This window comes from Camelus ferus, chromosome 15 (genome assembly GCF_009834535.1).
Source record: "Camelus ferus isolate YT-003-E chromosome 15, BCGSAC_Cfer_1.0, whole genome shotgun sequence".
In the NCBI taxonomy this organism is placed as follows: domain Eukaryota; kingdom Metazoa; phylum Chordata; class Mammalia; order Artiodactyla; family Camelidae; genus Camelus; species Camelus ferus.
Window position 1 is genome coordinate 30,940,748 of NC_045710.1, and position 24,883 is coordinate 30,965,630.

General features: G+C 35.2%; 1 protein-coding gene across 3 annotated transcripts in view; it reads right to left on the bottom strand.

The window, feature by feature from the left end:
* Positions 1-24,883, bottom strand: part of THADA (THADA armadillo repeat containing) — a 286,708-nt gene that overhangs the window by 212,928 nt on the left and 48,897 nt on the right. For all 3 annotated transcript variants that reach the window (XM_032497409.1, XM_032497410.1, XM_014560974.2), the window contains exons 23-25: positions 12,983-13,115; positions 10,159-10,272; positions 5,126-5,248 (exon numbers count right to left, since the gene is read on the bottom strand). In XM_032497409.1, the coding sequence (XP_032353300.1) occupies positions 5,126-5,248; positions 10,159-10,272; positions 12,983-13,115 (370 nt within the window). The remainder of the gene's footprint in view (positions 1-5,125; positions 5,249-10,158; positions 10,273-12,982; positions 13,116-24,883) is intronic.

Consider the following 24,883-nt stretch of genomic DNA (forward strand, 5'->3'; position numbering starts at 1 on the left):
TTGCACTTCTTTTGTTACATTTATTCCTAAATATTTATTCTTTTTGATGCTATTTTAAATGTAATTGTTTCCTTAATTTCATTCTTTGATTATTCAGTGTGTGTATGTGTGTGGTGAGTATACATTTATGTATGCATATGTGTACATATGTATATTATATATTTCTCTTATATATGTATGTCTTTTCTTACGTAACATAAATGCTCCCTTGACAAATATTTAAAAATATGAATGGAGACCCTTCCCTGTGCAATCACTATGTGGTACAGTCATTTATATACCATACATCTTCACTCTTAATAGTCACATCCTTGAGAATGGGATCTGCATATAATATCATAAAACATTTTATCTAGTGTACACAGTGCCAGTTTATAGTAGTATGAAATATGTTCTAAAAAAATGAAATGAGATTTGAAATCTAATTTGCTTTCCATCACTTCTTAGCCATGGACCTTGAAAAAGACACTTTAGATCACTAGTCCCTCATTCGCAATCCAGGAAAATCATACTGGAATTTCTAGGCTTATTATTAGGCCATGTTCTGGAGTTCATGGTGACTTTCTTCTACAGTAGCAAGACAATTCTATGAGAAGAGATGGAGCTTCTAGCCCGCACACCACCTATGCGTGAATTAGAAAAAAAGCACTCTACCTGTGAGTGAATAAAGCTCCATGCCAAGGCAAACAGTCTAATAAGTAGAGCATGGCTGGGTTTCAGCGTTGCACAGCTTTCAGCCTGACACCCATGTGGTAACCTCACAACTACCAGAGGACCTGCAGACAGTGGTACCAACAGAGGCACAGAGTGCACACGGCAGCACTACTGGGAAGATCTGAAAGGCTCTTTTTCCTCCTCTGAAACCCAATGGGTACTGTGAACCAGAGTTGGCCTGAGGGAAGCAAAGTAAGATGTACCAGATAGAAATAAAAGCCCAGTGTGGGTCTGAGAAGTGCCCTAAAGTGGCACACTCAGTGGAGCTTCTGGGCAAGCTGGGAAGTTGAGTTACCTGCCCGGCAATGAGGATGCAGGGAAAGAAGATCAGGTTACTGAACACAGAAAAGGGAATGCCCAGACATGTCTCAGTTTCAAAACCTGCCCAGAAAATTCTCAGTTTTCATATATATGTGCCTATAAATTACTCTGTTACCGAAATTTTTAACTAAACTGGCTTCATTTCCAAAATATATGTCAACGATTATCATGTGTCATCATCTTTACTAATATTTCTCTATTCTGAGTCACCATCATCTCTTGGCAGAACTACTACAACAGCTTCCTGGCTGGTCTTCTCTTTCCCTCCCACCACCTTACAATTGAGTCTCCATTTTTAACTACGTCAGTCAGATCCCATTATTCACCTACTGTGAAACCCTCCTGTGCAGGGCTTTTCAAGAGTGGTGGGAACCAAGTTTCAAACCCCAGGTCTGTCCCAGCCACACCCATGGAGGCTGTGGCTCATCCAGCCATTTCCAGACTCAGATGAGATGCTACATCGCAGAGCCTGGGATTGGGTTTGTCCAGCGGCTGCCCAAGGGTTGTGATAACGTCCCAAAGGGTGAACTTTGACCAATAAGAGACAGAAGATGGGACCGTTTCCAGGGTTGGTAGTTTCACATGGCCTGGCTAGAAGATACACCACATGACCAAACAACTAGCTCTGTTCTCCTGCAAGGTTAAGGCCCACTTGGTAATGTCTTTCCTCCTTCCTGCCTCACATTTTTCCTTCATTCATGCTGTTTCAGGTTTGTACCACTCAATAAAACCTCTGCACCTAGGCTATACCTCCACCTCTGTCTTCGAAGGAACAGGGTCAAAACCCTAGAAACGTAAGTAAAATGCACTTCTACTGTATGCCTATAATATCCAAAACTTTCTGCAATATTAGCACAGAATCTGGAGTCAGACAAAGAATGGTGATGTGTCCTTAGTCAAAGCTATTTCACCTCTCTGAGCCTTGTCTTCTCTATCTGTAAAACGGGGTTTATAATCACAGAATCTACCTAGCAGGGTTCTTCTGAGCACTAACTGAAATAGTCAATGTAAAGGATACTAAGCACACGAAAAATTTTCAGTAAGACAGCCACTATTATGATTATGTCTTATTTGTCTTTGTATTTCTAGTAACTAATATCGTCTGCCACACAAGAGGTATTACGCCTAATGCCTAGTATATTTACAACAATGCATTTCCCCTGGATTTAAAAAAATGCCTAACAGGTAGCAAAGATCAAGAGATCTGTATAGTCTCAATACAAATTGAGAAACCTGTAAAAACTAAATATATACATGAATTTTCCTGGGACATGTTCCTTTACTGCAAAATTAAAATTACGTTTGTTTTACTTGTGTTTTTTCCTAACTTATCAAACAAAACAATTAGGTCAAAAATACAGATGTACCTTTAGGCACAAGACATAGTCCTGAGAAGATGTGTACAAATCATATTTCTATAAATCAAACCATATTTCACAGGTGTTCAGGAAAAATCACTCTTTAAATGACTTCAGTAGAGAATGCTGTGGTAAATTGTTTTGTAAAACAAAGACTTCTTCACATTCATTGAGTATGCTGGTTTATAATTCGGGCATATCTTACATTAGTTTTTTATAATGAAGGAAATGTAATAATCAGTATCTTAAAATCACTGTATGGATCACGACAGCTATGATGTTTCTTCTTTCTAGTAAAGCAAACAAACTGGATAGAAACAAAAAGACTTCCTTATAACCTGTGTTAAAAGGGAAGAACTCCCCCCAAATAAAACTATATATACACAAACACTTAAATATATTTGTCTTTTGTAGATATGTGTGTATACGTGTACTTCACACATATGAAACCCACGTAGAAAAAAAAGAGAAAGAAAGAATACCCCAAATTATTCTTTCTGCATGGTAGCTTTAACAGGGAACTTTTGCTTTTCTTTTTATGCTTTTATTTTCAAAATTTCTACAGCGCACATGTGTTACTGTTTTAAAAAATGACCCATTCACTTCTGTTTCAGTTTGCTAAAAAGTTGGAAAAGTTGCCAGGTTTCATTCTCTGAAAGCTCTTTCACAGAGAATGTTTCTCTGTTCATCTGGAATTAATGGCTTGAAGAAAACAATACTGATACTTCTGGCAATCAGTTTTACGATCTCTACTTTTCCTGACGGTCAAGCCACATTCCCACCTCTCCTGACGGTATACTGCTATTGCTCCATTTCCTGTAAACGCAAAAGGTAAACACTGCGTCCTCAGGAGAAGTTAGGCAATGCTCCTAGACAGAATTTCAGACATTTATCTTTCTTACAGGAAGATGTACAATTTTCCAGGCAAGCATTGGCAACCTTGAGGATTCCTCTTTACTTTGGGAGTCTGTGCCTTGGGCTACATTGCAATATACTGACTCTCAATTAGAGGCTCACCAGGCAGTTATGAAATGGTTTATACCACTCACTAATTGGAAAGCCTGCCTTGCTAGTAAATTCTCTATTTTGTAGGTAACATTTTGAGGTCTAGCTTCTTTTCTTCCTTCTTTTCTTCCCTCCCTTGCCAGTCTTTTTTTTGGTTTTGGGGATTTTTTTAGCTACAGTCAAGTACCTACAAACCGCAGATTAGTCTCTTTCATTCAACAAGGCACAATGATGTAGGAAAACAATAAAATCATGGTGTTTCTCCCAGGAATTATTTTTTAAAAACATGTAAAAGTTTATTTTCTTAAATCCAGCAACTATACTGGGTATTGCCTACTATCTTAGGGTTTTGAATCGAAAAGTTTGGACAGTGATCATATTTCAAAAAATGAGACTCAGTATTTAATTTCCCCCATTTTAATGTTCTATGAGTGTCTGTTTTTTTCACCTTTTGATAGAGTATATTTCCAGCACTCGCTTAACACACTGGAACTCAGAATACACAACATCCAAAAGAAAAACACATTCAAATACTTAAAGTCATTCTGCATCCAGCTTAACGTCACTAATCGTGAGGGAAATTCAAATCAAAACCACAGTGAGATACCACTTCAGACCTATTAGGATAGCTTTTATCAAAAAAATGGAAACTAACTAGTGTTGGTGAGGATGTGAAGAAAATGGAACTCTTGTGTATTGCTGATGGGAGTAAAAATCGGTGCTGCCACTGTGGAAAACAGTTCGGCAGGTCCTCAAAAAGTTAAATGATATACGCAAAGGAACTGTAAGCAGGAACTCAAACAGACACTTGCACACCAATGTTCACTGCAGCATTATTCACAATAGCCAAAAAGAAACAGACTGAACATCCATCAAAACAAACTGAACATCCATCAACAGATAAACGAACAAACAAAATGTCATATATCCATACAGTAGAATTTCATTCAGCCTTAAAAAAGAAATTATGATATATGCTACAACATGGATGAATCTTGAAAACGCTATGCTAAGTGAAATAATCCAAACACAAAAAGACAAATACTGTTATGAGTCCACCTATATGTGGTGCCTAGAATAGGCAAATTCACAGAGACAGAAAGTAGAATAGAGGTTACCAAAAGCTGAAGGGAGGAAATAATGAGAAGTTACTGTTAAACAGGTACAAAGTTTCTGCCTGGGAAGATGAAAAAGTTCTGGAAACGGAGAGTGGTGATGACTGCACAACATTGTGAGTTACACTGCCACTGAATGGTATACCTAAAAATGGTTAATACGGTCAACTTCTTAAAAGTAATAATTGACAGCTTAAACAAAAATATTGACAATATAGTGTGGGTTTATTACATACATAAAAGTGAAAATGTATAATAAAAGCACAAAGATTGGGAGGAGAGAAATAGAAGTATATATTATTAGGTTCTTAGACTTTAAGTGAAGTGGTAAAATATCACTTGAGGGTAGACTGTGATGTTAAAGATGTATATCAGAAACTCTGAAACAATCACTAAAATAAGAAAACAAGGAGTCATGGCTAATAAACCAAAAAAGGAAACAGAATGTAACCATAAAATGCCAAGGGTAAAAATGTAGCCTGATCTATTCCTTAGAGAAACTCCTTGATAAAATGGAATAGATATTTTTTATCATCCACTGAAAGGTTAGTTTATTAACATCTACTCAGAGGTATAATTAAGTCAATGAAAATGAATGGCAAAAGCACTTACTGCCCAGACTGGGGATGTAAAGCCCAGAATTGCAGCTTTAGCTCCATCAGCAATATAAGGGATAATAATTTCTCCCAGACGTGTATCTCTGAATAAGGCTCTAAGGATATTTAAAGCGTGAACCTAGAATAAAAAGTTCAAAATTAGTTGTAGGCTCAAAACTATTGAAGACTTCTAAATCTGTACATATCTAGTAACATAGCCTCAAAACAAACAAAAATTAATAAATTACAAGAATAAATGGATAATTCACAAATGAAATAGCAGATTTTAATAAAATCTAATAACTAATAACTGATAACTGATAAATCAAATTTTTTAAAGTTAGCAAGATTTGAACAATGCAATAAAAAAAGCTTGATCCAATGGACATATGTAGAATCCTGTACCTAAAAAATAGAGACAGTACATTCTTTTCAAGCACACATGAAACATTTATTTTTTTAAAAATGACCTCACACCTAGCCACAAATAAAGCCTCAACAAATACCAAATAACTAATATCTTACAGATTATGCTCTGATCATAGTAGAATTAAGTTAGAAATCAATTTCTTTATATACCTTTAAAACTGATACATTTTAAAACACTGGTCAAAGAAAAACATTTAATATTTAGAGCTGAACAAAGATGCTACAATTGAACACTTGTGCCATGCACTTTAAGTAGAATGTAAAAGAAAAGTACACCTTAAATGTTTCTACTAAAAAAAGTGAATTGGAAAAAATGTCCAATTAAGATGACAAAAAGAAAAAAAAAGAACTCAGAATAAAGAAAGAAAATTAAAAAGAGCAGAAAATTTGAAAATAGCAACGACATAACTAAGAGTATTAACAAAACCAAAAGGTGATTCTTTGAAATAGAAACAAACCTCTGACAAGATTAACCAAGAAGAGGATGAAGAAAATAAGCAATAGTATGAATACCAAAGTGGACATGACTACAGGTGCATCAGAGAATAAAGCAAAAATATTACTATTCCAATTAATTAGAAAAATTAAGACAAAATGAATAATTTCCTAGAAAACAGAACTAACCAAAACAAATTCAGGGAGAAATGGAAAAGCAAGACAGACACTACATCATATAAAGAAAATCAACAGTTAAAAAACAGACCAAAAAGAAAACAAAAAAAGCCAAACCCAACAAAATAATCACACACGCGCACACACACACACACACACACACACACACACACACACAAAAGACCAACGTGAGCTTACAGATGAATTCTACCAAATATTCAAAGAATAAATAATCCAAATCTGTATTAAACTGTTTAGAGAAGACTCCCAAATTTATTTTATCAGTCTAGTACAGCCTGGCTATCAAAATAAGGTAGAGACAACTACTTTGAGAAACAATAGTATCTATCAAAGCTCAACATACACACACCCAATAACCACTCCCAAGTATCTACTCAAAAGAAATGTATATATGTGCTCACCATCAGGCATGTACAAGAGTGTTCTTAAAAGTACTATCCTCAATAACCTCAGATTTTAAACTACCCAAATGTTCATCAACAGAAGAATGGTAAATAACTGTATACTATTACAAAGCAATGAAAATGAATAACTCACAATATGGATGGCTATCATAAACATAATGTTGGTCAAAAGAAACCATAGCAAAAGAATATAAAAAGTATGATTACATTTACATGAAATTTAAAAAAAACAGGTAAAACTAAGGAATTAAAATTAAGCTAGTGGTTACACTGGTAAAAAGTACTGATTAGAAGGCAGTATGAAGGGGGATTTTAGGTGTTAAAATGTTCTGTTTCCTGCTGGTTATAGAAGTATGTTTACTTTGTGAAACTTTATAGAGGCACACATATTATTTGTATGTATAATTCAATACAAATTTCACATAAAAATAGGGACAGGTACAGCATGAAAAAGGAAAACCACATGTTAATCCAGGGAAAATATGAGAAAAAAAGGTTTTTTTAAGTTTTAAGTGAATCTAGCAATGAGTAAAAAAAATTATTTCAAAGTTGGGAGTTCATTCTCTGTAGGGAAAGATGGTATTATACTAAAAAGTCAATATAATTCATGATATTTGCAAATTCTAGAAGAAAACATTTATCTCAAAAATGCTTGAAAGCATTCAATACAACTTGATTTATTTGATGAGATAAGAGATCGATTAAAACCTACAGCAAATATCAGAAACAACAAAAGGATGCTCTCTATCTCTCTTTCTATACAAAACTGTACTACAGGTGCCAGTCAGCAGAATAAGAAAAAAATTTTTAAAGAATTTGAAAAGTAAAGCAAACTCAGCATTATTACTAAGGATAGGATTATCTATAAAGAAAATCCAAAGAATTTACAGACAAGTCATTAATTGTAATACAGCAATTTAGATAGGTTGTTGAACATTTCATAAAAGATCTATATGACTTTCATAGAAAATTATTCTTAAATATAATGAAAAACATTACGGAAGATCTGAATAAATGGAGAAATAAGCCACGGACATGGACTGGAAGATTCAATACCAAAAAAAATTCTTCCCAAATGAATCAATAAATTTAAATTTCAACCAAAATTCAAAAAAGGCTTTGCAGTTGAGCTTAGCCAGCTGATTCTAAAATTTATATGGACAAGCAATGGGACAAATATTGCCAAGGTAATTCTGAAGAAAAACAGAAAAAGGAGATTCACCCTACCAGATACCAAAACTTACTGAAAAAATATAGTAATTAAAACAGTGATTTTGGCCCAAGGATAGACTAACAGACTGATAGAATAGAGCACAGAAACAGACACACATATCGACAGAAACAGTACATGAGAGAAGTGATGTCATAAATGAAGGGGAAAGAATGTATTACATAAAAAATGACTGTATATTGCTAATCCAAGGGAAAATAATAAATTATTTTCTTTTACAAACAAAAACAGATTAGGGATGGTATAAAGACGGAAATGTGACAAGTGGAACTTTAAAACGAAAATGTAAAATATCTTTCTGACCCTGATCCAAATGCACAAACCATAAAAGAAAAGGCTGATGTATTCCATTTGGTTAAAATTTAAAACTTCCAGGCAATAATAGAATAATAAGCAAAGTGAAAAGAAGCGGCAGACTGGAGAAGATATGTGTAATTCAAACAACCAAAAAGGAAAAAATATCATAAAAATAATTTTAAAACAACAACAAAAAAACTCAACTCCTGCAAAACAAAGACAAATAACCAAATTAAAGGTAGACAAAGTCTTTAAACAGGCAATTCACAGAAGTTATCCAAAAGACTAATAAATACATGGAAAGATGTTAAAGCTAGCCAGTTATCAGAGAATGCAAAATAAAAATGGGAAATACCATTTCACACCAAGTAGAAAGGCAAAAATTTGTATACAATGAAATACTGCTCATAAATTAAAATGAACTTGGAGCTTACTAATTTTTTAAAATGTTGATTGAAAAAACCCCAAACTATAAAACGATGTGCAGATATCACCATTCATGTAAAAAAATCTCTTAAAAGAATGAAAAAAATGCATGAAATGATTTGGTTTAGTGATTATAGCTGAGAGGAAGAAAGGGAAATAGGATGTGGAGGACTCTACAGTGTACACAATTTTATCTGTAATGTTTTACTTAAACTTGGAATCGGTTTCATGGATGTTGATTATTCACCAGACATTTTTATGTGCTGAAATGTTTCATAGATACATTAAAAAAATAAATAAAGCATGAGGGGGAGAAGGAAGGCAAATATCATCTAACACCTAGAAGGCTGGTCAGAGATGAAATTTTAAATTTTTACCAATTTAATAAAAATGATCACTAGTGGCAATTAATGATCTTGAAGCTAATTAAGGCAATAATTTAAAGCCCTCTTTAAAACCAAACTCCATTATTTTTAAGTGTTCTTATTAAAAATACTATTTTTTTAAGGTGATAGTCTAAGAAAATGGAACCAATTACATTTTTCACATTTTGGAGGGGGGAATATCGTAAAATCTGAAAGGTGATCAGTAACTTTTTTTTTTACTTACTTTTTTTTAATTGGAGTTTACCAATGTTGTGTCAATTTCTGGTGTACAACATAATAGCTCAGTCATACATGTACATACATATATTCGACTTCATATTCTTTTTCATTATAGGTTACTACAAGATACTGAATATAATTCCCTGTGCTATACAGTATAAACCTGTTGGTTATCTATTTTATATATAGTAGTTAGTATCTGAAAATCTAACTTTTTATTTAAAATTTTTAAAGAAATTTCACATCATAGCGTCACAGGCTACCATTTGACATGTGTTAACAAATCCTATCCTTTTCCACTTGTCCACATTCTGGCCCATGGGCTTCCCTTTAAAACCTCCCACACGCTCTGAAATAAAACCATATAAACTTATTGTACTTGATTGTAAACTTCAGCTCTCAGTCTGTCCTCTGACCTAACATGGGCCTCCCACAGTTGGGTAGAAACATTCCTACCATGAAGCATTTACTGAGAAAGCCCAGACAAGAAGTATCTGACAGGTGTTTACTACCATAGAATGGAGTAGAGCTGTGTGGAATACTTAACCCAACTTCATACCCACACACAAATATATACTTAAACCAATGTTAGCAGTGACTAAAAGGGACAAAGTATTAGCTGAAATCAAAATGTGAATATATCAAAAGTCAGACACTCCATTTTAGGGACAGATTGAACTGCTGAATTATAAAATATACAACTCAAAGCAGCACACATGAAATTTTAAAGTGACAGCACATTCATTTTTAGATACAATAGTAATATTATAAAATATCTTGCCTAAATTGACTGTTTTCACTAGAGTTTAAAAACAGATCACTTTGGTCAATATATATCAACTAAAGCAATGGTTTATTTTGTGGCCCCGAAACCAAAACCAAAGCAAAACTCATCCAAAAAACCTTCAATGTTTGTCTTGTCTTCAAGAGTTCTGTATCTTGAGCAGATTATATATTTTTTTAAAGTACAGCAAAGATTTAAAACCACTGACTTCCTAGCAGGGTTGTAGATTTCCATTATTACCTTGGGGACTGTGCTCTGTGAGTCATCTGTAGGCCCCGCCAAAGAGATTAACTCTTTCATTGTTATTTTCAATAAATCCATTTTACCTTTCTTAGGTTCAGATGCCAACAATGCCTATGGAAAAACAAGGCAAAAATTATCAGGACCATTATTTTATATACACCTGTTCGCTACTTCCCAGAACTGATTCCAAAATGCAAAATCCCCTCTATAAAATCATGTGGTGTTAAGCAAGTTAATTAAGCCATGTGGCCTTGGACAAGCAGCTTAACCTCTCCACCCTTCAGATTTTTCATCTGTAAAATTAGGTGGTGATATCATGGAATCTCTAAGGTCACCTCTAGTTTGCTTGTTAATTATATTATTCTAAGAGGTTGAAAATGGCTCTTGCTGACAACGCTTCCAGGACCATAATTAGGTGGCAGGTCTCAGATACAATAAGCAAGTCAGTTTTAGTAACAAATTTATCCAACAAGAAACTTCTCTTTACCTGAAAAACAAAAAAACCCTCTAGATTAAATTTCCTGTAAGGATTTGAAAACTCCCCAGAGATAAATCAGTTATTTAACTCTTAACAAGATTCTATCTGGAGGACTATCAAACTGTAACACTGGAAACTCCATGGGACAAAAGGAGATGCTATAAACTTCAAAGAGGGTCCTGTATTTGAATTTTCAAGACCTGCTTATTTATTTTGTGCCTAATGTTTTGCCAATATTCAAGAAACATAAAAATAGGGTATCAAACCACTTGAGGCAATAAAAAGGAGTGAAGTACTGGTACATGTTACAACACGGATAAGCCTTGAAACATTATGTTAAGTGAAAGAAAAGATGCAAAGACCACATATTATATGATTCCATTTACATGAAATGTCCAGAATGGACACATCAACAGAGACAGAAAATAGATTAGTGGTTGTGTAGGACTGGGAGCAGATGGATTATTTCATATGCATGTAGCTACTGGCTGCCAAGAGTGAAAGTTTCAAGCTATTCAGCTTCTTCTTAAGCATTTATAGTCCATAAAAGAGGAAATAAAGATACAAAGGCAAAGCAGTTCAGTTCAAAAAAGAAATTTCTCACAACATATTTATGCTCAGAAAACATATATACTATTTTTTTAATGACCATTCAAAAAACTGTATATCTCTCTACACAAAAAGGTAAGCTCATAAACTAAGCAGTAGGCAGTTTTTCTCTATAACTAACACCAAGCAGAGTTTTCCACCAGAGTAAGAATATAACTTTATTGGTATGTTATACTAAGCTATGCTAAAGAAAAATGGGGGCTCTCTGATGAGATTTTTCTAATAATTTAGAATTTTCAACTAAAATAAATAAAAGGCTATATTTTAATACTGATGTGTCTTCTGGCAACCACAGCTTTTATCCCCCAAAAGCTGTGTGTAGTTATGACATTCTGCCCAATGCTAGGTTAAGAAAGAGCAATCCTGACGTTTTGTCACTATTACTGATATTTAGCACTACTTGGGAACCAGGGGTGGAAGCACATGGCACAAACATGCAACCAGACCTTGCTGCTGCATTAACATCTGTCCTCAGACAGATGTGGGAGGCAAAAACACACGGGGTCAGAATGAATTACAGACAGGAGAATGAACCACACTGATCCAGAATGGGTCAGATCAGAGAGCAGCTGATTTCTGAAGATTCCCAGAATCCACTCAGCAGAACCACCTGGGTGATCTCTGTATCAAATCAACCTCTACAACTGGTGTTCATTGTCATAAAAAAATCATGACTTTGGAAATTTGAGGAAGGAATAAGAAAAAGAAGGGGGAAATGCTGGGGTATTAAAAAGCAGACTTCATTTCACTTATTTTCATTGCTTTTGTTATACCACCGAATTCCTAGATTTTATCCTACTGAGTATTAAACAAAGATCTTTCAGGTTGGATCTGATTTGGTATCGTTAGGACTTGGGTCTGCATTCTTTGGATTCATTAAGGTGATGGCCTTTTAATTTTGACACTGGAAATAAAATATTTTCCTATCAAATAGCAATATTTGGGTGTGCTGATATGGAGCAATCTTTAAGGTATAGTGCTAAGTGAAAAAAAGCAAGGAGCAAAACGGTATGTGAAACATGCTTTCATCTGCATTAAAAAAGAAAATGCATTCACATATATACACACACCCCACACACACTCTCTCATAGAAGGGTTCAGGAGGTAGGGTGCTGGGCTCAAGTTTTAGTTCTGTTCTTACTATCTCTGTGGCCTTCAGTAAGTCACTTACCTAACGTTTCTAAGTCTCAGTTTCTTCATCCACAATATGTGGATGATAATAGGGCTTGAGGAAGGATTAAATGAGATAATGCATGTGAAATAACCACTTACAAAAGTTCACTGCTATTAGGATTAGGATTATTTTATGCATGGATATTTTCTGGAAGGATTCAAAAGAAATTGTTAACACTGGTTGCCTAAAGGGTCTTTGAAAGGAGAGGAAGAATATTTTTTCTAATTAAAAAAAAAAAAAAGGCAGTATATGCACTTCCTGGAAGTGAGCAATGAATGTACCACACACAGGCAGAAATCTCTACCATCCTCTGTTCATATGACAAGACTGACCTCTTACAGGGTTTCTTCCAAGAACAGATTTGTTACTAGGAATGCACTGTCCACACATTAAAACAAAGCCACAAATGCTACAGTACTTGTGAAATACACTATAGAAAAGAAATGTCCCTTATGCAATATGCTCACATGTCCGGGGGTTAGAATTCACTACTGTCAAAAGACCAAAAACAAACAAAACAAACAAACAAAAAATCCAGCTATGAACCTGTACATAAATACCTGTATGTAGAAAGGAATTCCAGCACTGCGTCTTGTAGCACAGAGTTTAGATGAAGGATCACTGCATTTAATTTCCTGTAAAACATTCCATAACCACTGTTCTGGTAGCTTCTGCAGACTCACATTAGGGCATCTAAAAGGCATACATAAGGCAAACACTTGGAATTATCCAGGAGCCAAAAAGTAAAGGTAGACACTATTGCTATACATTAACACTGTTGGAAAAGAATAAATATTCCTACATTTGGATATTGGATTCCTACACTTCCTACTTTTCACCTCCTTTCTTCTTTATTATGGGTCTTAGGATTTGAAGCTATTACAGATTCCATTTCTTACAAAAGCACACAGAGCATGTGTCTCGTCTGTAAATAAGCTTTAATATCTAGGCCTGCACCACATTCAAAATGTTCTGGAAGTTAATCAAGCTCTCATTGACGTTCTGTATTGTGAAACTCCAGATTTCCAACAAGGAGAATATAACCTTAAAGTTTACTGTAATTTATATTCCACATTTATAGAGATTATACATATTTAAAAAACACATTTTAAAGTATATTTTAGTAATCATTTTATCTCTCTCAAAGGTTCATCACAACTAAAATTTTCATCCAGAGCCTGTGGAGAATTAATAAAGCAAGTTATTTAGAAAGAGTCGTAAACATTTTGAAATTATTTGGACATTACTGTTAGTGAGATTCTGCTCTATTATATTAACTGCTACTCTAGAGTGCTTAAAAATATTTGACTTTCAAAAAATTTTTCAACTTATGTCCTACTAAATTACGTAACATTATCCTAAGAAATAGGGTGTTTAGTGGTAAATCATTTTAGGAAGATCGTAACTGGATTCAACTAAAATTAGTATGAAAATAAAAAGATCAAGTCCAAAGGAAAGTACTCTCTCTTTTTTAAACTAAAGAAGACAGTCTGCAGAAAGGTAATCCGTTACCTCCCTCCTGCTGCTTCCCACTCAGCTCCCTCAGCCACCAGAACCAACCATCAATAGTCTGAACACCAATGTTCAAAGAGATTCAAAGGCATAACAACCAAATGCAAAGTCTGAGCCTTGTTTAGATTCTAACTTGAAAAAAAAAAAACTGTAAAAAAGATATTTTCAAATAACAGAGGAAATTTATATATGTACTAGATACTATAGGACACCAAGGAATTATTTTAGGATGTGCCAATGGCATTTGTGAATTCAAAACACAGAAAGAAGGTTTATATTAAGAAAGACAATTTAAAAAATCAATAATTAGAACAGAAATTCACTCCATATGAAGCTTAATTTTCTGGAGCAGTCTGACAAAAACCTTAAAATAACTGTTTAGAATACTCAAGAGCTAAATGAAGGAATAATTTCTATTTAAAAAAGAACAAGAAATTATGAAAACCAGGCAGTACTGAAGTAAGAATAGGCATCTATGAAAATAAAGATATTGGAAATACTGGTAATGAAAATACACTTCAAAATTTAAAAAAATAACAGATAAGATGAATTCTAGGGAATTACTGACTTAGAAGACAGTTTTCTGAAAAAAGTACCCAAAATTGTACACAGAAGGATAAAAACACAAAATATACACATGTTATATATTTATATGTGTAATATGTATGTGTATATGTATGTGTATATACACATACATACATACGATAGTTTGAGAGACTCTACTTTCATCTAATAGGAGTTACAGAAAGCAGGAATCGAATGATTACTAGCAGAAAAATACTCAAAAGAGATAGCTAAACATTTTCCAGAACTGAAGAAAGTCACAAAGCCTCAGATTCAAAGTATCTTCCAAGTACCTACTCCATGTAAATAAATTCATACCTAGACATATCATGGTGAAATTTTGATTAAAAGAAAATCTTATCACAAGATGGGGGGAAAAAAGTATATCTACAAAGGAACACCTATTATACCAAAGACAAGTTTCTCTTTGGCAATAATAAGAGATGCAATATCTTTAAAGCACTGAGGAAAAATAACTGTCAACCAGAATTCTATATGCAGCTAAACTACATTCGAAAGTAGACATAAGATAAAGACAGAGACATAAGAGGAGTCTGGCTCCCAGAGATCCACACAAAAAGAAATCCTAAAGGACATACTTCAACAAAGTAAACCCAGAGCAGTCCCAATGTGGTGCCTACTATATGCCTCACATTTAATATGTCCCAAACTAAACTCCTGATCTTCCTCCATAAAGCTACTGTACCACAGTCTTCCCCATTCTAGTATATGAATAACGTAACTTAGGCCAAACATTTTAAAGTCATCCTTCCTCTCAAATACCAAATTCAATCTGTTATCATCTTCTGTCTTTCTATCTTCAAATTGCATTGATTCAGATCACGTTTTACTATCTCTACCACTCTCCAAACCATCACCGTCCCTTTCTTAAATTACAATAATACAGTAACTTCCTAATTAGTCTTTTGCTTTTACTATTGCAATCTGTTCTCAACATAGCAGTCAAAGTAATCATTTTGAAGGACTAGATCATGACACTCCTCTGTTCACAAACTCGCCAATGACCCCCCATTTTACTCAGAATAAAAGCCGAAGTCCTTACTATGTCTTACAATATCTAGTCCTCATTACCTCTCTAATCTTATCTACAACTACTTCACTTACTCACTCCACTCACAATGGTTTACGAGCTATTCATTAAATACCGTAAGTCCATGCCTCCCAAGACTTTTGTACCTGACCTTCTCTACGTCTGGAATGCTTTTCCTCCAGCTATACAACTGTTGATGACAGTGTTCACTATACTTATCAACACATTCAAATCTTTCATACTAATTTTAATCTAGCAGAGAGACAGAGAGAGAGAGAAGTTAAATAATTTGCTCAAGATTTACAGCTAACAAGTGACAGAGGGAGAATCAAAAATGTAGATTGACACCACAGCCCTTGTTTAATAAATTAAAGGCATTATTTCAAAGTGCCTGCCCTAAATGCTCAGATACACATTTGGCTTGATCTGGCTCATGATAGAGATATTATCCACTCTCTTATTATTTGCTTCAGTGGATTTCATTCATTCATTTAGAAAAAAAAAAAAAAAGATTAAGTTACTTGGCACTAATGCTGTGCCCTAGGAAAGGAGCAGTCGAATAAAAATTCCAAATTAGACATAATTCAGAAAGCATGTTTCTGCATCTAGAATGCATTACCAGAGTACACTGTTTTAAGGACTGCCTTCCTAACCATGTTTCAGTCAGATTACCTTTTAGGTTGATTTCAGTCCCTGAATATCTACCATCAGAGTAGGGGCTAAAGCAGTTTTGAAACAAACTGGTGATATGGATGGAAAGCTAGCTAGAGAATTAAAATATCCTACAGAAAATCCACTCAGTGGATAGCCTACTTGTGACTGACTTGAGGTCAACTGTGTCTTATTCATTCTGGAGGTGCTCCAACTCCCTTAGACAAGTGGGGACATTTATTACTGTTAATAAACTGTTTCCTTACATTAACCGAATGACTCACTGCTGGCCTAATGAAATTATTTCACCTTCAAACACAAAGCAACTAATTTCACATTTTAAATGTGAAATACATTTAAAGCCAACATATGAAGCAAAATTCCCAGAAAATTATCAAGACTCAACTGCCAGGAAATTAATTATGTGTAACTGAACTAAAGGTTAAGCCTCTACCAGTATCTTCATTTCCCAAATAACAACTTACAAAGCTGTTACCACTAAGGATTTTTAGCACAAGGAAGTAAATCCTTTCCCATAAACACACTTTAATTTTGTCAGCTTTAAGAGCAACTTCAAATAAAAATTTATTCAAATAAATAAGTTATTGGGTACAGAAGAGTAAATGTCAATAAAAATAAACCTATTTATTTACTGATTGTTAATAAACTTTTACCTCACTATGGTTCCTTATATCACTTTCCTTTTCACTTGCTAATCATTTAGATAATTCTAATAATGAAAAGAAAAATCAGTTTGTTTTTGGAACAAAACCAGGATTTGTCCCTGATTAGTAATGGTCTGATATACATCACAAAGACCTAAGAGTATTATTCCCTCAGAGTACAGTTGAAAACAGGAAACTGGAAAAAATGTACTTTTCTTCATTTAAAAAAAAAATGAAGTTTTCAGAAAAAGTAGAAGAAAGATAAGCTGACAATTTCAGAATCACCTCCAAACCTCTATCATATTAATGTTGTTACAAGGAATTCCACTTTCCTCGCTCACCCAAGTCCAAAGTTTTGCAAAGCAAAGTTTTTGGCTGCCTATAACATAAAAAAACAGGTCAGATTATTGATTTTAAACTAGAGTAGGAAGAGGGGCTATATCCTTCTACTCAGAGAATATGTATTTTAGGTTTAAAAGAACAAAAAATTCACAATGTAAAAGAAAGGTGTTTGCTTTTCATAAGTTTAAATATTCCATGCACTAGTCTAAAATCATCTACTGATGATACTGAACAAATTGACCTAAGGTTCCAAGAACAAGTAGAAAATGAGTCAGGAGGAGGATAAAGGCAGCTATGAGAGATATTGCACAGTTTCTGGGAACCGAAACTTTTTTTCCATTTATTTTATACTGATGTAGCTTCTCATTTGTCCCAACCAGTCCTTCGCCTCTCTTCCATGCAATGCTATAATACACACATATGTACTTTATTTGTTGATCATCTTAAAGCTACTTACTAGGGTCCACACTTACTCATGTTTGTACAATTCCCAAGATACCTTTTTTTTTTATACCCATTTGAATGGAGCCTTTCAGAAAACAAACAACCCCCCATCGATTTCCAGGGAGCACCACATCCAAACTTTTTATCCTAGCTCACCAAGCCCTACATATTTGGACCACATCGCTCAGCTTCATCTTCACCATTCTGTTCTTTAAATACACCAAAGGCTTTTACATTAGTTGCTCCCATTGCTTGGAAAGCTCTTCCCTCAGAAAGCTGTTGCTTCTTGTCATCCAAGCTCACTTTAGTGTAGGAGGAAAGAGAGATTTTTTTCCTTACCACCAAACTTTATTACATCAGAATATATACTGCTGTCTGATAGTTTGTTATTATTTTCTAGATGTCCTCTAAAATATAAACTCCCTATCAAGGACACACTCTGTCCTATTCACCTCTTTATTCCCCACACCCAGAACAGGGCCTGGCATCCAATAGGGAACTCAATAAATATCTGTGGAATATATGAACAACTTATGACTTACCGACTCCATGAAGTGTACCATTCTAAAACACAAGGCTGACAAAGAAAGAGGGTATAGTAACTAGAAAAGAAAGTATAAACAAAAGTGCTTTCCAATGATAAGAGCCACCATTAGAGGCAGGTGTTCCAATTCCTTAACTTCCTCAGACAGGTATAAACATATCCAGAGTCTCCACATACCAAGGTCATAGCATTGATATGAAGATACTCTCTACTGAAACCCCCTAGTAGCCAAAGTCAGCTTTGTTAGCCTAAGTACTATCTCAAGAGATAACTGTTTTCCAAGACTGAAAAACAAAACCAAGGACAGCATTCAAAACCCAATAGAGGGTTCAGGTTTGTGTAAAGTATGTATTTAACTAAGGTTTACACAGTTATGAACATGGGTTAGAAACCATGTTTCAAATGACCAATGTTTCTGAATTCCAGAAATACAGTATTTAATACCAGGTTATAAGCATTTCCCTTCTCTCTTAAGGCTCCTTAGGAGACCAGACCTGTGCCTACAACTATTTCCTCTCAAATTTTTCTCAAATATGTATTTCTCAAATACGTATCTCTAGTAAGAGTGACCAATGTCCCTGTCTGCCTAGGACAGAGGGTTTCCCAGAATGCTGGATTTCCATGCTAAAAAATTGGAGGAGTCCCAGGGCATCCTATCTCTAACTCTGACCCCTCCCCTCTCCCAATCTCTTGGCCTGTATTTCCAACTGTCTGCTGTCCCACTAGGCAACCTCCCAACATCAACTCAAATTCAACAAGTCTAAAGTATTATCCTGCCTCCCATCAGGCTCTTCTTCTTACCATGCTTGTTAATGCATTAATTATTCTTCCCATAACTTGGGGCAGACAGCTCAGAAAGTAGACTTTTTTCTTGGTCTTCCATTTCTGCCTTATAAATTATCTAATTTATTTCTCTAGTATCAAAGATTAAAATGCTAAGCTAGAAGTTCCTCTAGGAACAAGAACCATGTTTTACTAATATTTCATCCTCCTACAGTGCCTACCTATTACAATTTCTTACATACAGCAAGTGATCAACGTACTTCTGTTGAACTGCTAATCTCTGAAGCAGAGTGAAGTTCAAAAAAACTATCTGGATTCTATTGCTGGGTCTGTCACCAACTAGTTGTGTAGCTATGGACAAATCATTTGATTCTCAATGCCTAAGAATGAAAATAAAATCATTATAAAAATGCTTTGAAATTCAATGAGATATTATCTGGGTTAATATTCCAAATAGAAAAAGCAGTGACCCTAAATTATACAAGTACCCGAAGTTCCTGATGAGACTGTCCCCCAAATACCTGATCATGGCCCCACACAAGCCCAGTCCCTTGTTCAGGTCTTCACATGCCTTTTTTAGTTCTACAGAGTTAAATGTTTTCAGTTTAGATCCTAATAATTGTCTCTAGGTTCACAGCAACTCTGGCTTACCACATCGTATTCTCAATGGTTGAACAGTGTTTCTAACATGGCATCTGGCACAGTAGATGTTCAAGAAATCATTTGTTGAATGAATAAATAAGGACCAACAAGTGCTGGAGCCAGCTGCTGCCCATTAGCTGTGCCTTCAGTCAGGCAGATAATTGAAAAACTAGGTGTAGAAAAGGAGGGCTGAAATTTTAAGGCTCCTCAACAGTGAAGTCACTGTGCCTATAAAAACACAATATTAGCCTAAACTAGAGTTCTGACTATTCAATGAACCCTCTGTCTACTCCCCAGCAAAAAAAGATTACTTTATAAGGAAGCGATTTCAAAACTCCAGAGCTGCTGGTGTTTATGATAATGAAGGGATTGAGAGGTAAAAACGGAACCACGCAAGGCTCCCAAGAACAATGTGACAAACTCTTAGCTGTTTGTTTTGATTCCTCATCACACAATGCAGGGACAGCAAGGAAAAGGGGAGGTTCCTGAGTAACAGGGTCCGTGGTTCGCTGTGCCAGCTCCAGGCAGACACCAGCCACAACCATGGGGATTCCAAGCCCGCTTTTGTCAGCAAGAGCCTCTCTACTAAAACAGAAGACATCCTCTCTGTCTGAAGGCTCTTTTGTTTTATACAAAAAAATTAATACAAAATACACTGCATCTTTAGTCTGACTACATCATAAAAACTGCAACTTTCTTACAAGGGCTTCAAACTCTTCATAAGCAACTCTCACTAAATGTTATCATCGCAAAATACTCCTAAGAAATCAGTCTAGCAGTTCTAAAGCACGTTTACTAAAAATGTATCGAACTTCCTTCAGTCTTTCATACTCCAAATCCCCAGACTTTCCCAGTCAGAAACTAGAAAGCAGCATTGCATAATGAGTAGAATGCGCAGAAATGAAAAAGCCTTAGAAAGCTGAATCCTCTTATTTTATCAAAGAGGACACAGCAGCCCAGAGGGGTTACATGGCTTTCCTAACGTCAACAAAGCTGGTAGGTGGAACTCGGCTCTAATTCATATCTCAATATTCTTTCGTCTACACTCTGAGGGATGTGGTGGTTAAGGATCGGGGTGTGGGAGGAATCAGACCACTCTGATTTTCCTGTTCATCATAGTCAAGAAGTAGTAGAAGTTTAAAAGGAAAAGAAAACAAAAACAAAAAAAACCCTAACAGGAAAAGGGGCGGGGGGTTGGTCTTGTCTGTCTTTTTTCTATGCTAAGTGCTACTGCCTGAGTCGTCACCCAAAGTAACAGAAATGAACAGGCCAAGCCATAGCTGGTGTTTTAGGTCTTTGTGTTGTCTTGAGGAGATCACTGAAGCAAATTATTGTTCTATAAACAGATTAGTCCAATTTCTCTCCACAAAGCTATCTCACTGGTAGTGGGTAAGTATTCTAAGATAAGCATAAAAACCCAGACCGAAATCAAATTACATATGCTGTATACCCAACTAATTGGTCATTAGACTATTTTGTACCACTAAATCAGGTTCCCTGACTACAGAATGGCTTTCCGATGGCTTCGTGCATCTACCTAACTGTGGTAACACAGAGCTATTTTTTGTTGAGTTCTGATTATATTACTTATGTTACTTGGAAAATGTTACCTTCCTTTCCTCAAACTCTTTCAGTATGGTTATTTTTCCTTAAAGATTTTTCCAAATCTTTATTATTTCATTAGCTAAATTTTCCACTCCATTCATTCTTTGGTCAAGTATTGTGTTTATTATTTCAAGGTTCATGTTTATTATTTCAATTAAACTAAACAGTGACAGATGTGCAGGAAGGTTCTGTGCATGTGCACACACATTTAAAAAAGGGAACACAGCCCTGAAGCATGGAGAAATTTTAAGCTTTAAAAATGATTTGCCCAAATGAGATCCAGTGAGAAAGCTACATATCAACAGAAGCCGTCTTAACCTCCCTCACCACTGTCAAACACTGTTGAGGTCTACTGCCAGCTAAAACATCAGGGGGCTGTTCTGAAGCCTCGGCTGCAGGCATATGCAATAAGAATGACCAAGACTAAACTGAATTACCAATCAGAAGGCCATAGGGAGAAGGGTAGGATACAGTGGATTAAAAGAAGTGGTTAGAAAGATGTACCAAATTGTTGGTTCTCTTAATATTTAACATAACCATTCTCTGAGATCAAGGAGAAAAAAATTAATATTAAAAACTCTGGGAACTTTGCCAACAAAGCTGAGATAGAATTTATTCACTAAGAACAAGATTCCTCTGTTATTGAGTCTAAATGACTCAGTATTACTATGAGAACTTTAAAAATGAGTATTCAAAGTTCCAGAAAGAAGGTAACATCTGACTCAACTATGGAGTAGGCTTAAAAATAAAAATTCAGGGGTCACAAACCAAAGACACAAAGATTTAGACTTTAAATAATCCACTATAGAAACGGGAAAGTTAAAGGATTTTTTTTCTCTTTATAAGTATTAATATGGCTTCCCAGAGTGGATGACCACTAGTTATTCTTTAACTATTAATACTTCAAATAAAATTCATAGGACATTCAGAAATAAAAAGTGTCATATTTAGACACATTTACCAAAGGAGATGGAATTAAAGGCGCAGACAAGATTATGTACTTTTTATTTACAGTTGAATGACTTTTTCCCCAAATCTCATACATTACATTCTAGATTTATTTCTTGCTCAGTTGCATATTCTTAAGAGATCTGGTCTTTCATTTTCCAGTAAAGTAGAGGGAAATTATTTTTTCACCATTATATTTCAATTGTTCATAAGACGTTTTCTGTTGAATTTGAATTGTAGTAGCTATAATTAACTGATGAAAGTTGAAGTACATATTTAAATTACTTCTGTCCACCGTAATTGTTGACATCCATGAGTCAGCACTAGCATTTTATGACAAAAAACAGCTAAATGTCATTAGTTCATTTTTTTCAGGCCAATAATGTGAAAATGATTGTAATTAGTGTAACAAATATCTGTAGGTTAAGCTATATTTCAGTAAGCAGAGCAATTCCATAAACTGAAGAGCAAGACAATAGCAAGTGCTCAGGAACCTACCTTCTAGATTTAGAATTGTAGACAACAATTTAATCCCCTTAGAGTTAAGCTTTTAATTTATGGGTGAATTAATGAATGGTAGATTCCCCAGTTTAGCACTCTAGTTTAGGATTATGTTCATTTTCATTGAAAGAACAACTTAAAATACTAAGATCATAGAGAGAAAATAAGCAAATGTGAATTTCATCAGAAACTTGAATTTAGAATTGTAACTTTAATGCATTTAACCACTCTAATCAAATGCTTAAGCAGGTAATTACGAACAGGCAGATAATTGTGTTTTTTAAAGAGTGCATGAATATTTCATCAAACTCTAAACAGAAAGCACCATACAAGAAAATCAGATTCTAGAAAATTAACACAGCTTGTGCCTGTGCGTGCACGCGTGCACATACTCAAGTGTGGCTTACAAAAAATTCTCAGAAAAAAAAGAACAGTGTCTGCCATTCTTATTTATTCTTAGATGATTGTTTAATACTGAAGTCAGTTTACATGTGAAGACATTTTGAATAATCCTATTAAAAACCAATTCAAACAAATGTGGCTCATGTTTAACTCTTCGGTTATTTATCCATTAATCTCTTTAAGTGCTTCCTTCCTTAACACAGCTGTAGTTCAAGAGGTGGCCAGCAGTTGGCCTCCATTTTAGTGGATTTCCATGAAAGCCCAGATTTCTTTCTGCAAACTTTAAAAATGCTATCTGCCTAAATAACTTTTTCATAACTTAAGTGCTTATAAAAGGCTTTCAGAATGATCCAAAAGAAACACATTTTCTTTTAAAAATAAAAACCAAACAAAAGGAAGCCACACACACTGTAAAGATGTTCTCTGTGAAACATTCTGTTCAGCAGATCTGAAATGTCTCCAAAGGGATCAAGAACCACTTGGTTTGGAAGCAACAGTTGGGAACTCATAACAGGATGGTTAAAAGCCAACAGTGACAGCCATAAGGAGATCTTTAAAGCATATTAAGAGTGGCTGAGATACCAGGCACTGGGCCTTGCCTAGTCTCCCCACTTAATCTATTTGGAATGCCTTCAACTGTACTTTCAACCACATAGTACAGTTGTTCAAAAGCCTCTGACCACGGTCCTCTCTTCTTTTTTCCTTTTAAGCTCTTCCCTAAAGACTGCAATCCTACTAACTATGATGTTTATGAAGACAGTTCATAAATCTACATCTATGTTTCTGTAATATCACCCAAACTAATCCCCTATCTCCAAGTTCTGACTTATATATTTCTGCCAGGATATGCCACCATCATCCACACTCAACACATACAAAACAAATGTATTCATCTTGATCCAACTAATTACCTCTTTCAGTCTCCATGCCTTTGTTATCATCAATCCCATTTTTCTGGTCACCAGAAATTAATCTGCAGGGACAGTCATGGACTCCCTGGTGACACAATCAGTTTGGTTCATGTGGTAGATTACATTCTTCAAAGATGGCCAGTGCAGTATCTCCCAGCCCACACTTATTTCTACAACATGATCTTGCCACTTCACCATGGTAAAGTCTAATCCCTCTCATCTTGAATCCAATTGGCCTTAAGGCTCACTTAGAACCAAAAGAATGTAACTGAAGCAATGCTATGAGACTTCCAAGGCTAGGTCAGAAAAGACCACACAGCTTCTGCCTGTTCTCTTGGAATACTCTCTCTGGAGGATGCCAGCTGCCATGTAAGAATTTCAACTACCCTAAGACTGCTATGCTGAGAGGCCACGTGTAGTCCCAACTAGGCCCTGTCTTCTAGCCATCCCATGAAGGTGTCACAAATTTGAGTAAAGTTGTCATGAACCCCCTAATCAGTTCATCTACCAGCTGAACACCACTAGCTGAATTCAGTAAATACACCAAGGAGAAGAATCACCCAGCTATGCACTGTCTTAATTCTCGACACATAAAATCATGAAATAATCCACAGCTTCCTTTCTAAGCATTCAAAATATCACACATAGAGTTTTTACTCTGTGGGGCTGAATGTTAACTGAGACGCCACTTCCCTCCCTCCATTCCCAGAGCCACGGTCACAGAGGAAGTTCTCAGCACCTCAGCTCTGATTGTTGTAACTGATGCTAGGCTCCCCTCACTTCAGTCTGTCATTACAATCTATCTAACCTAATACTTCCAACTGAAAAGCTACTTTAATGCACCAACACCATAACCAATGTCAATCTCATAATGTTTTACATTTCTATTAAGTTTT